At 35.3% G+C, this 14,910-nt stretch overlaps 1 protein-coding gene across 2 annotated transcripts in view; it reads left to right on the top strand.

Annotated features, from left to right (window-relative positions):
• Positions 1-14,910, top strand: part of si:ch211-269c21.2 (carbohydrate sulfotransferase 8) — a 73,141-nt gene that overhangs the window by 17,857 nt on the left and 40,374 nt on the right. For both annotated transcript variants that reach the window (XM_067380534.1, XM_067380535.1), the window contains exon 2: positions 3,655-3,863. In XM_067380534.1, the coding sequence (XP_067236635.1) occupies positions 3,689-3,863 (175 nt within the window). In that variant the 5' untranslated portion in view covers positions 3,655-3,688. The remainder of the gene's footprint in view (positions 1-3,654; positions 3,864-14,910) is intronic.

Here is a 14,910-nt window from a genome sequence, read left to right as displayed (position 1 = left end):
CGTGGAAATAAGCGGGGCAGCCAGAAATCTGCCACTATGGCTCTCTATGAGAGGGTGCTGCAATTCCATTTTTCACCACAGATTTACATAGGAAAGTTGTGTGGCGCTGTAGAGCTGGGATGGGGCTTCCCCGCTTAGTATTATGAATACATGCCTGTCGAATGCATGCGCTACAATTTAATATATCCAGCTCACTTTACGACTTAAAGTAGTCTAGAAAATCTGAAAATTATTTGTTGCAGAATGCTGAACACATTTATAATGTATTATTAATTCAGTGTACATAGGGGTAGGCCTATATTTTAGGATTAATATTTTGGTAAGGCTCTGCCCCACCTGCCCATACAGAGCCGCGGCTGGTACAGAAACTGAAAGTAAAAACCATAGACTGTGGTAAAAACTGAGCTTTTGGCATCTGTCGGCGCATATCCTCTTAGAGACTATTAATTTATTTTCTTAATATTTCTCTTGTGGTCCATAGTGAGGAAAAAAATGTAAAATTTTACGAAAATAAACTAGTTGTTTTTTAAATGAGGAGTATCCAACTAATCTTTTATCCTCACTCACAGCGCATCGGTTATGCGGTGATGCGCTATGATATTGTGGGGAAAATTAATTACAATATTATCTGAATAATAAAAGTAGCGTAATAACAATAAGAAGAATTTAATAGCCCTGCGTGCCCCGTCCGATATACGCCACTGTGAAGGGATAAACGGCGTTCGGGCACGGCATCAAAGCGATTACCTGTTTTATCCAAATCCACATGCATGGACCGTCCAATGTTCAGTACTGCATGTCTCCTGTATCTGATGTTTATCATGTGTTTTCAGAAACATTTACTAGACGGTGGACTAGCTTATATATATATATATATATATATATATATATATATATATTAACCGCTCCAAATTGTAGTGGACGAGCTGACGGCTCACATCGGGAAAAATTATGGGGGGGCAACTGCCCCCCCTTGCCCCCCCCAATGCCGCCCATGTATATATATATATATATATATATATATATATATATATATATATACACATTTTGACAAGAGGCAAAGTTTATGCTTAGAGGTCATTAATGTGGCAGTATCACAATATTTTTTTAAATGTAATTTACTCCTGTGATGCAAAGTTGAATTGTGAACATCATTAGTGTTACATGATCCTTCAGAAATTATTCTAATATTTGGTGTTTAAGAAAAATTTCTCATTATTATCAATGTTGAAAACAGTTAAACCGTAATGTATATAAAAGTTTACTGGTAGAAAACCACACAAATCAGGATTTATTTACATGTCCCAGTTGGTTTGCAAACCCATGGAAGCTTGTTTCTGCCACTAAATAAAAAAAATAAAAAAGGTAATTGCGACTTTTTATCTCACAATTCTGACTTTTTTCCTCACAATTACGAATTTAGACCTCACAATTCTGACTTCTTTTCTCAGAATTGCAAGAAATAAAAGTCAGAATTGCGCGTTATAAACTTTTTTTCTTGAAATTGTACCTTTTTTCTTACAATTGCAAGACATAAACTCGCAATTCAGACTTTTTTCTCAGAATTGCGACTTTATATCACAATTTTGACTTTATAACTCATAATTGCGACTTTATATCACAATTTTGATTTTATAATTCGCAACTGCGACTTTATATCACGCAATTCTGACTTTATATCACGCAATTGCGAATATATCACGCAATTCTGACTTTATAACTCGCAATTGCGACTTTATATCACAATTCTGACTTTATAACTCGCTATTGCGACTTTATATCATGCAATTCTGACTTTATAACTCGCAATTGCGACTTTATGTCACAATTCTGGCTTTATAACTCGCAATTGTTACTTTATATCACGCAATTCTGACATTATAACTTGCTATTGCGACTTTATATCACGCAATTCTGACTTTATAACTCGCAATTGCGACTTTATATCACAATTTTGACTTTATAACTGGCAATTGCGACTTTATATCACGCAATTCTGACATTATAACTTGCTATTGCAACTTTATATCACACAATTCTGACTTTATAACTCGCAGTTGCAACTTTATGTCACAATTCTGGCTTTATAACTCGCAATTGTGACTTTATATCACAATTCTGACTTTATAACTCGCAATTGCGACTTTATATCACGCAATTCTGACTTTATATCACGCAATTGCGAATATATCACACAATTCTGACTTTATAACTCGCAATTGCGACTTTATATCACAATTCTGACTTTATAACTCGCAATTGCGACTTTATATCACGCAATTCTGACATTATAACTTGCTATTGCGACTTTATATCACGCAATTCTGACTTTATAACTCGCAATTGCGACTTTATATCACAATTCTGACTTTATAACTCGCAATTGCGACTTTATATCACAATTTTGACTATAACTCGCAACTGCGACTTTATATCACGCAATTCTGACTTTATATCACGCAATTGCGACTTTATATCACACAATTCTGACTATAACTCGCTATTGCGACTTTATATCACACAATTCTGACTTTATAACTCGCTATTGCGACTTTATATCACGCAATTCTGACTATAACTCACAATTGTGTATATATAACACAATTCTGACTATAACTCGCAATTGTGAGTTTATATCTTGCAATTCTGACATTATAACCCGCAATTGTGAGTTTATATCTTGCAATTCTGAGGAAAAATGTCAGAATTGCGAGATAAAAAGTTGCAATCATACCTTTTTAATTTTTTATTCAGTGGCAGAAACAAGCTTCCATACAAACCTCATATAAAGTGAATGAAAAAAAAAGCTCATGTAAAATTTAGTTTGACCTCCTGAAATTGGCTTCAGTCATTTTCTGAAGGTTAAGCAGTTCCTTTACTGACTGTTCAGGCTCAATTTTGTAGCCTGTCTGTGTTTGTGGAAAAGTGCCATTTAATGTGGATTTAATGTTATTATGCACAGTCCTATTAATAATGTTAAAAGCAAATTAATTCACATCAGTCTATAATTTCCTCCTCAGTGCACCAGATTTGTTTGGTGTTAAGCTCCACGAGGCACATTGTATGATGAATGTTTGTAATAAGAATTTATGTTTGTGTGGGTCGTGTGAGTCAGGTAGTCTAATCTCACGGAGTGTAGAAGATACACATGGAACAGGCAGGGCAAGATGTTTTGAGTAGGCTTCAGGTCCCTATAGGCTCAGAGCACATGATTCCTTATGCTTCTCTCACCTGCTGAGAGCAGCAAACCTGGCACACTCTCCACACACAACTGTGCCTCTCTTTCTCTCTTTCTTATTCTCTGTCTTGCATCCTCTCTTGTGGGAAATGGGACCTTGCAGTCAGCAGAATATTCATCAGATAAAATCTGCGAAAACACAACAAGCTATTTATATAAATGCATGCACATTGTAGCGTGAGATACAGAAATAAAATTCACAAATGCAAACGCCTTTTCAATTCTTAACTTGGGAAAACTAATAAAAGTTTTCAACAGTTCCCAGCAGCAGAATTAAGTAGATTTCTTTATTATAGCCTGTCTTGCAGAAGTAAAGCAGTCACAATGGCCTTGGTTGCTAAGGCACTGTGCTGAAGTGTTTTTTTTTTTTTTGTGTGTGTGTGTGTGTGTGTGTGTGTGTGTGTGTGTGTGTGTAGGTCCCACCGTCAGGGCCGTGCGTCACAGGCCGTGATGTGGGTAGAGTGTAGGGTGCTGGAGGCTGGCTGTGGAGGCAGAAGGAGGTCCCTACGCTCAACGGTCATGAGACTCCCCTGCTTCTTCTGGTTCCTGCTGCTGTTAGGCGCTGGAGGTCTTCTTCTGCTACACCTACAGGACCTCACAGAGACACTCCAGCAACAAAGCCAAGGTCTGTCTAACATGTGACTCAGACTTTTATAGATGAAAAGTCTTCCTATTTCAGTTTTATTTTTTAAAGAAAGTGTTCGCACTGTTAAAATGTTTTGCCTGGTCGTCTAAATATGTGTTTCATGTGATAACATCAAAATTAATTTTTTTTTATTAGGGCTGTCAATCGATTAAAAATTTGAATCTAATTAATTACATACTCTGTGATTAATTAATCTAAATTAATCGCATACATAATTTTTGCTGTGAAAGTATTAAAGGTGCCCTAGATTCAAAAATTGAATTTACATCGGCACAGTTGAATAACAAGAGTTCAGTACATGGAAATGACATACAGTGAGTCTCAAACTCCATTGTTTCCTCCTTCTTATATAAATCTTATTTGTTTAAAAGACCTCAGAAGAACAGGCGAATCTCAACATAACACTGACTGTTACGTAACAGTCGGGATCATTAATATGTACGCCCCCAATATTTGCATATGCCAGCTCATGTTCCCAACATTATGAAAGGCATTAGACAAGGGCAGCCAGTATTAACGTCTGGATCTGTGCACAGCTGAATCAACAGACTAGGTAAGTAAGCAAGGACAACAGCGAAAAATGGCAGATGGAGCAATAATAACTGACATGATCCATGATATCATGATATTTTTAGTGATATTTGTAAATTGTCTTTCTAAATGTTTCATGTTGCTAATGTACTGTTAAATGTGGTTAAAGTTACCATCGTTTATTACTGTATTCACGGAGACAAGAGCCGTCGCTATTTTCATTTTTAAACACTTGCAGTCTGTATAATTCATAAACACAACTTCATTCTTTATAAATCTCTCCAACAGTGTGTAATGTTAGCTTTAGCCACGGATCACAGCCTCAAACTCATTCAGAATCAATGTAAACATCTAAATAAATACCATACTTACGCGATGAGACATGCTGCATGACGAACACTTTGTAAAGATCCATTTTGAGGGTTATATTAGCTGTTTGAACTTTTTTTATGTTGTTTAAGGCAAGCGCGAGCTCTTGGGGCATGGAGCACCAGATTTAAAGGGCCACACACCCTGAATCGGCTCATTTCTAATTATGCCCCAAAATAGGCAGTTAAAAAATGAATTTAAAAAAATCTATGGGGTATTTTGAGCTGAAACTTCACAGACACATTCAGGGGACACCTTAGACTTATATTACATCTTGTAAAAAAAAGTTCTAGGGCACCTTTAAATATTTCAATTCAAATGAATCAATGAATAATCAGCATTAGTGACATTAAAGTTCAAAAACTCTTTTATTATTATTTTCACTGTTCAAATAATGGCCATAACAATCAACTATCTGACCTAATATGCTAAGGAAATAAATTCATAAGTGCTTCAGGAAGAAGATTTGATGATGTGTGCCGTAACACCAGAGGTTGCATTAGACTTTAACTTTGTCCGTCATTTTGACGGACAGGTTCGTAAACAATCCGTCATAATCCATTATTACCCGTCATTTTAATTTTCATCTTTTAATTATAATAACACATTTAATTGCTTTTATTTTTGTTCACATTTAAATTGGTAATTCACACGTGACATTTCTCTTTACTGTACTATAGGCTACGTGTTGGTAGCCATTAAAGAAAACGTAGGTCATATTTATGTTTAATTAGTCCTATGTTATGTTTTAAAATTATCTATTTGATTATGAAAAGTGAAGAGCATGAGTAATAAGATGCATCATAAGAAAATACCGGGAGATATGGAGTGGGTCAGACATGATTTTGACCACTTCATGAAGTTTTTTTTGGTAGAAAGCCTTTCTTTAAAGTGAATTTCATTTTGTAAAAATTGTATCTTAATTTTAATCAATGTTTCATCAACCAATTACCTGGATGTAATAAATATAAGCAAATATAGCAGAAAATATAATCATGACATGGACATGGCACGATCACTGGCGCGTGAACTGGAGCGCGTCTTACACGAATGAACCGAAACTCAGTGTATAGGCTGCTTGCCTCAGAGAGATGAGAAATATTTCTATAGAAAGCATGAAATATCTACTTTAACAACATGCTAGGTCGTAACACCGGATTAACGTTAACTCCTGGATGCTTTTCATTGATGCGGTAGCCTACTTTAGAGTGGACGAACTCCGGTGATATGCAAATTCCTTGCTGCAGACGACTTTATTTTTATTAACACTTCTATCAGGCCATTTTTTATAAGTACCTGTAAATGTTCCAGTCAATGATCCAGCCAGCGCCAGCACGTTCTCGTCTCGTCTTCATTTTGCAGTCGAATGGTGGCTAGAACGGCTCCAGGTTCAAAGGTCAATACGGAATGGATTATTCTGCGTTTTTTTTTTTTTTTACATTTTATTTTTTCTCAGATTAATTAATCGAAATTAACACGTTATTTTGACAGCTCTAGTTTTTATTCAAGAAATATGACTTATTATGATGGCTTCATGCTCACAAAGTGCATAGATTGGCTCAGTAGAGATGAAGATGTGTTGCACTGCGTGAGACAAATGGTGGTCACACCAGAGACTGACTGGTCTCCGGACCCCCCCCCAATACAGTAAAACGGCACATTTTAGAATGACCTTTTATTGTTGCCAGCCTAAGGTACACCTGTGCATTAATCATGCTGTCTAATCAGCATCTTGATAAGCCACACCTGTAAGTTGGATGGATTATCTCGGCAAAGGAGAAGTGCTCACTAACACAGATTCAGACAGATTTGTGAACAATATTTCTTTTTCTTTGTGTACATAGAAAAAGTCTTAGATCTTTGAGTTCAGCTCATGAAAAATGGGGGCAAAAACAAAAGTGTTGCGTTTATAATTTTGTTCAGTGTATATAATGTCTGAATAATTTTTTGTTTGACTGTATATATATATATATATTGTGCACATTTTTACTTTCTCACAAATACCCATTCTGTATGATTTATAAGTCTTTTGAAAAGTGGGGACATGGGGTAATGTCCTCATAAGTCAACTCTTCTTGTAATACCTATGTCATACCCATGTCATTATACACATTTGTGTCCTGATATGTCACAAAAAACGCACACACACACACCTACATCAGAACAAACCTGCATAAAATTGCTTTACAGCAAAACAACCAGAAGACTTATCTGGCAAGGTGATGTCCCAGAATACACTACAGTTGTCCACTGCAAGAGCTAACACTGTTTGATTACTACCATTTTTCAGTTTATTTGAAGTGCTAGCATGCAGTGAAGTGGGCTGTGTCTTCCCTGCAGTGCCATCAAAGCAGCTAATATTGTCTGTTTTCATCTTGCGACAGAGGACAATTGTTAGCTGAGCGCAGAAGCTCATGAGAACGATATTATACTGATTGCGAGATACGCAGGGGAGATATTGCAACATTGTCTTTTGGAAATGTGGGTCAATGAAAAACTCTACAGAAAGTCTTAAAGGAAATTTGCCTGTTAACCTCACTGCTGTTTGTTGATGCAGTGTTTACCCTTTCATTTTAAATGAAGAGAAATGTTTTTAAAACACATTTATGAATATGCATGCATTTTTGTTTATAGTATTATCTCCCTCATTGATATAATCAAATTCAGTTTTAATAGAAAAATTCATGTTAATACTAATAAAACAGACTTTTACAGTAACCTGTTCATGTTAGTTAGTTGACATTCCTGTCAGATCACAGACAGAATTCAGTGACATCCTCAATAATTGAACATTAACACGAGCCTCGAGCTCAAATGCTTGACAAGACACAAACAATATACGTAAATCTTCTCTAAATGCATTACATTTGAGATGTTTGTTTCCAAAAAAGTAGAGCACTTTGGCGCATTAGAATCTAATTAGGGAATGACTAACCTGAGATGATTGAATCTTACGTTACTATTGACTGAGGGATTGTGTAAGTAGTCACTGGTTGGAAAGCTAAATAACAGTTCAATAGTGCCCTGAAAAGAGAGTCTATTCAGTTTCATCTCTCCTGTGCTGATTGATCTGTCTCTCCATTCCCTCTGATCCAACCCGCCCAGTCAATGACAGCTGTCTCTTTGGACCCTGAATCATTGGCAGGGAAACTGAGGTGCAAACCAAGTTTTGGCACAGAGGTATTTCAAACAGAGCTTGTGGGGTTTTTCCATTTTAGAAAAGAAGAAAATAGTAAAAAAAAAAAAAAAAAAAAAAGATTGTTATTATTTAGTAGCTATATATATATATATATATATATATATATATATATATATATATATATATACTAAACTTTGCTGCGTTCATTAAAAATTCAATTGGGATTAAAGGATTAGTTCACCCAAAAATGAAAATTCTGTCATTTATTTCTCACCCTCATGTCGTTCCACACCCCTAAGACCTTTATTCATCTTCAGAACACAAATTAAGATATTTTTGATGAAATCTGAGAGATTCAAGGTCCAGAAAAGTAGTAAAGACACTGTTAAAATAGTCCACGTCACTACAGTGGTTCAACCTTCAATGCGTTCTGATGTAAAACCCAGAAGCACTGCACTGTGTTTACTAAGCAAACAGCATCGGAGACTGACAGGGAAGAGAAAAGACATTTTTGAATAAAGTCATTATTTTTGTTTTGTTTTTGCGCACAAAAATATTATCGTCGCTTCTTAAACATTAAGGTTGAACCACTGTAGTCACATGGACTTTTTTAACGATGTTTTTACTACCTTTCTGGACCTTGAAATTGGTAATTACGTTGCATTCTCTTGGGGATCAGAAAGCTCATCAAAAATATCTGAATTTGTGTTCTGAAGATGAACGAAGGTCGTACGGGTTTGGAACGACATGAGGGTGAGTAATTAATGACAGAAATTTCATTTTTGGGCGAACTAACCCTGGGATTAAGTAGATACATGGAAGAAGAAAAAAAGAAGATATTATTGATTACTTAATATTAATATCCCCGGACCCCAGTTTGAAAACCCCTGGTTAAAGCAATCTGTCTTCATTTTAATTCAATTGTAACTTTAGTCTTGCTGAACTAGACTTTTGATGATTGGTACTTTTGAAACATTGTTTCCTGGTGGACTAATAAAAACCAAGGGGTCAAGATTTGGCGGGTTAACATGATCCCATTAGTCCCTTCTGTTCCTTTTAGATGCCGTTTAGATGCACTATCTGGACCCAATAAGCATATTTCATCATTGACGACCATTCAAAAGAGGCCGTGGGGCCCTCAGTCTGTGACTATAATGACTTCTATATGACTCTCCAGTCCAGTCCTGTATAATACTAGCATATTTCAGACTAGTTACAGTCAATAGTTATTATACACTTGCCGATACAATGATCTATAATTTTCACTCTAATACATCAGCAATGATACTTTATACAATACTTTCAGCATTGAGTGTTGGTGAGAAAACTTGTGGGGATTTTTGCTTGTCTGTTTGAATGTGGGCCAACAGGAATCAAAAGAAATACGACGAGCCCTGGAGAGGGCATATCTCTGTTCATTAAGACTGACTCCTTGTGCATGAAAGAGAAAGAATCACATAAGACTTCAGCCTTAACTATCCAATTACAGCTGTGGATGTTTCCACAATTGTCTAATTTGATGTTTTCCTAAAATTTTCAATTGTTGCAGTGTTTCTTTAGACTTTGCTGATGTGTTTAACATGGTGTAAAGAAATTTAAATGCACCAGGTGTTTTCTTACATGGCGGAAGAAGTAAACTGACATTTCCTAAACCCAGACATTTAATGCTGTGTTTAAATGAGTCAAGTCTGGACCTTTTAGCCCTTTTCACAATTATCAGGTCAGTGATGGACATTCCATTATGAGGTAATTAGAGTGATACTGTTCCAAAGAGCCCGAGTAAGAGTTTTCAGCTGCCAAAAAAAGGATGTGATCAGTCATAGGCCAGTCAATTGTATTGCTTTCAGACGGTCTATTGCAGTCAATGGGATTATAAAGAACTACATCATAGCACATGCATTTCCGACCGTTCCCCTGCCTAATTTGATTGCCATTGAGCTCACTTTGCACACCACTTAAACAAGATCAATACTCGTTTACAGTCCTGCTAGATTTACAAGGCAATTTAGAGCAATTATTCAAGTCAATTTTAACCCCACCTCTGCAGAGCATTAACAAACTCGACTTCCCATTTAGGATATCATTATTGTCAATAATTTGATGAGTGCTTAACCTCTGAACCAGAGTATCATAAAATGAATATAATATATTTTTTAAAACAATTCACAGGTCTAGCAGTAGTAAGGCACATACAAGTGTGTTGTATTATGCATTGCATATAGATAACAATACCATTTACATAAATATTTTTATTTTTTAAGTTTAAGTTTGTATAAGTTTGAGGTCAGTTTTTTTTTTAAAGAAGTAATTATATTTTAATTTTTACATTTTAAAGCATATTCAAATAGTAAACAGTTATTTTAAATGGTAATAATATTAGTTTTTTTAATGCAATTTCATTAAAGCAATGCAGAATGGTGAGCATAAGAGACTTAAACGCTTTAAACTGGCATGATATGTATTGCTTGCTTGTGTGTGTGTGTGTGTGTGTGTGTATTAGGGGTGCAACGGTTCTCGGTAAAAAATTGAACCGTAGCTACTGTTCTCCACTTATGGTTCGGCACGCACTTACACTGCTAAATAAATACTTTACTCACATAATTCGAAGCATGCATACAGCATGCATGACGAACATCTTGTAAAGATCCATTTGAGGGTTATATTAGCTGTGTGAACTTTGTTTATGCAATGTATAGTCGAGAGCTCGTGGGGCAGAGGGAATGCATCTCTTAAAGGGGCCGTGCTGAAAAAATCAGTGCATAGTTAATGATGCCCCAAAATAGGCAGTTAAAAAAAATTATTAAAAAAAAATCTATGGGGTATTTTGAGCTGAAACTTCACAGACACATTCAGGAGACACCTTAGACTTATATTACATCTTGTAAAAAAACAATCTAGGGCACCTTTAATGTTAAATCAGATAACAAATGACAAAGAAATCACTCACTGCTCTTGAATGAATAGCTTTTGTAACTTCAATAATGAGTAATCTTTATTTAATTTCAACAGTGAAGATAATATGCAGTGTTATTTTATATTTGATTACTTTATCCATTTTCTGTACCTTAAAACTACTGTTAGATACATGAAAAACCTGAAAAACACTGTTTATTTTATTAGAATTTTTTGGTCTATTGTACTTAACTAGCCACACATATATATATATATATATATATATATATATATATATATATATATATATATATATATATATATATATATAGGCATTAATTCTATCGGCAAGGCTTCAAATTTTACATTTTTACCATTTTTTACTAGATTGTGCCATATTATAGAGTCAATTGGAAAAATAATGCAGCTATAATTGTGTGGGTATGTTGGTAAGGATGTCAGAGTGTAGTTTGCATGTGTTTACTGAAAATGTAATGTGTGTAATTAGTTTGAAAGAAATTATATCGTACTGGCAATCAAAAATCCCACTCCATGTAAGAGTCACACCTTTGGCAGGGTCATAGGGCCATGTGAAAACTATGAAAAAGGTCAAAGAAGGTTAATGAGCTTTGAGGTTTTTCTTTTTCAACCAAACACGCATCTTAACCATTTTCACTTGTTATTGTTTTTGTACAGACATAAAAGGTGCGCTTGAATTTGAAGTAGAAGTTCAGAAGCCCCTAAACACATTGTTTTAGTTTTCACCACAAGAAAATGCTGATTTTGAGTCTGGTAGATTTTATACAAAGTTTGAGTTCACACAGGTGTTCTCACAGCCAAACCTATCAATATGTGGTGCTTGAGGGGTTGATCATTTCATTATTTGCAAGATGAAGAGACGTTACTCAGCAGGGGAAGCTCTGAAGCTAGTGTTGCCCACTGACAATGAGCACACAGGTGCATTAGAAGCTGAGGATCTAAAGAAACCGATTTGTAAAGCGATACAATTCTGAAAATGAATGCATTTTTGGTAATTATGAATAGAAGAGATGCTGATAAAAAAAAAAAAAAAAACAGTCAATGAAAGTGGAAAAAAAATATTAATATATAATATTAATAACAATGACAGTTTTCTGGCATGGACTTTTTAGTGTTAGTTTTTGTAAAAAAATCTGACACTACATAAAAAATATAAATGCCTCAAAATGAATGTTGTTGTTCTTCATTGACACACGCAAGAATCTAATAAGCAAAGAAAAAAAATTCTGCTTAGCACTATTTTTAATTCTTTCATAAAAAAAAACAAAAAAACACCTATGGCATTATGTAAACAAACCAGCATTTAAGGTTACAGTTCTTAAAATGAATGAATGAATGTTTGGTATGTATGGATAGACCATTTTGCACCTATGTGTAACTTATATATATATATATATATATATATAATATAAATTATATGCATTGTTTGATCACCCTCATGTAGTTCCAAACCTTTATCTTAATGACTTGTTTTGCTCTGTGGAACACTAAATGAGATGTAGTGCTATCTTCGAGTCCTCCAAATGATGAGTTTGGAAACAATTATGACAGGATGTGGTTTCAAGTTATTGACACTTGCTAAACTGACTAAATTCACTTCTGATTCTGTAATTGATATGCCTCAGCTCAGGAGGATTCTAAGAAGAGTTTTGTCACTGAAAAATTATATTGTAGTGACATTCCTTCTATAAAATTCTTTCCATCCATTCATATCTAAGTCAGCATAAACATTTGTTTGTGTTTCACAGAAGGAAATAAACAGGTTTTAAACAACAGGAGGGTTTGCAAATGATGACAGAATTTTCACTTTTAGGTGAACTTTCCCTTTCAGCCAAGATGAAACTGTGAGACATACAATATGACATGGTAGCATTTATTTTTTACTTCAGATGTGTGAGGCTGTAGATTACATTCTTTCCCCAAGGTTCAAAACTCAGAGAGGTGAGAGGTGTGTGAAAATCTCCAGCATCTGTGATCAACACGCAAACATGTCTCTGCATGGGAAGGTCTCGCCGGAGTGTCTTAGTTTAATTAGAGTTCACGCAGAGTGGACCACTCCGCAGTCAGGTTTCAGAGGAGTCCGCAGCCTGAGAATATGAATATACACTTACATTAGGCCCCTATGGTGCTTTGAAGCAACTGTCTTTCAGGTCTTCCCATGGCTCACATCCTGCTCTCATAATTCTCATAATATTATGAGATTATATCTAGATAAACCTAATTATGAGATTCCAAATCTAATTACATGTGTGCATTTTAAAAATAATTCATGAGTTAATTCAGTGTAAGAGAGTGGGGATGGTGAACGATTATGCTGCAACTGATACCAAAGTCCGAAATAAACACTTGCCAAGCTCCGAAAAAAACAATTTGTTCAAAATGTATTTCTTTTTTAGTCTCATTGTCATAATTTATATTATAACATATATTTTTAAATACTGTAGCTACAAATCCCATTGTCATAAGACAAAAATATATTTTACATGTAAATATATTGAGATATTACATTAGATAAAATATGAAATAGTTCATATAAATTTTGAATTCATATGATATTAAATTTATAATATCAAAATTATAAGGTAACATGGTTAATTTTCAATTCCCTCACAGATGTCAGATGTGGAAAATTGTAGGTTTTAGACTCTGGTTGATGCATTTGTTACCTCATTCACCACAAGGTGGGCGTTTTTGAAGACCAGATAGTCAAAAGCCAAGCTAACTGGTCTCCAAACAACAACAAAAAAAATTTTCATTTCAGAAACTGCAGACAAACAATTCTTTCAGTGGCTCAGACAATGAAGCGCTTTTTTTCAAGGAGATCTGAATTGTGTAAATGGCCTGTAATTATTTATTTTTCAACAAAATATCTGCAGTCTCGAGTCATCATGAAAAGCAGCTGTCCTTTTAACCTCAAGAAAAAACACAATGATATAAAAATGAGAAAAAGTACAAACAGAGTGGAAAAGGAAGCAAAGAAAGACTGTTAATGGTTTTGTGAAGCATTCTATCAAGCCCACTCAAAGCAGTGGGCATGGAGGTCGTCACATTTGAAAGATGTTTCCAGTGTAAAATATACGCAGCTCATTAACATTCAATCATGCTGCTCGTTAAGTTCGTTTAGGCATATTACACAAAGGTCAATTAGTATCGCATTTACTGTGCGGTTATGGTTTTTGCAGGATGGTAATTTTTAAAAGTGCACATACAGTGCCTTTCTTTACGTGACATCTATAACAATGTAAGATGTAAGGTTGATATTCTTCTGATATAGCACTGAATTAATGGAGGTGAATTACCAGACGGCTTTGATTAAGGCCACATGCTTTTACCCAGCCTCATTCGTCACCGTGCTTCATGCATAAATTGCAGTGTTAAATCAAATGGGTTCAATACATTATTTCATGTGCCAAAAAATGCAATTTCAATCTCTTTATTTATAGAAATCCTGATATTCGACCCCCTCTCTTGGCCCTGCGAGAGTGCCGTGCTGTGTAGGTGCTGCGGTTTGTGGCTGGGGTATTTATAGATGAAAGATGACAGAGAGACTCTTGCGCTTTGTATCGGCCGGGCATGACTTGTGGTATCTGAACACAAGGCTATTGCATTCCTTTGGGGCAAAACTTTCCCGGCCACTAGTATCTGATCCCTGTTCAAACACACAGTTGCTGCTGTGCAGTTGCACCCTGTGCAGAGCTCTTGACACAATTAGGCCACTGGCTCCTGTCCATACAGCAGGTGTTTCCTTAATTAAGATGAGAAATGAGGGAGTACACACCATACGCATGTCATTATCCAGCTTTATGACTTTATCTAGATTTGAGTTATTTTTGTTAGACTAGCCATGATAAAGTGGATTCACAAATTATTATTTTGTCACATTACACATTGTGTGTGTGTGTATAGGACACGGGTTGTTTTCAGTGTTGATAATAATAATAAATGTTTCTTGAGCAGCAGATCAACATATTAGAATGATTTCTGAAGGATCATGTGACACTGAAGACTGGAGTAAAGATGCTGAAAATTCAGCTTGCCATCACAAGAATCAATTTG

This window comes from Chanodichthys erythropterus, chromosome 24 (assembly GCF_024489055.1).
Source record: "Chanodichthys erythropterus isolate Z2021 chromosome 24, ASM2448905v1, whole genome shotgun sequence".
Lineage (NCBI taxonomy): Eukaryota > Metazoa > Chordata > Actinopteri > Cypriniformes > Xenocyprididae > Chanodichthys > Chanodichthys erythropterus.
The sequence above is the reverse complement of the archived record's forward strand: the minus strand, read 5'-3'. Positions and strand labels throughout refer to the sequence as shown.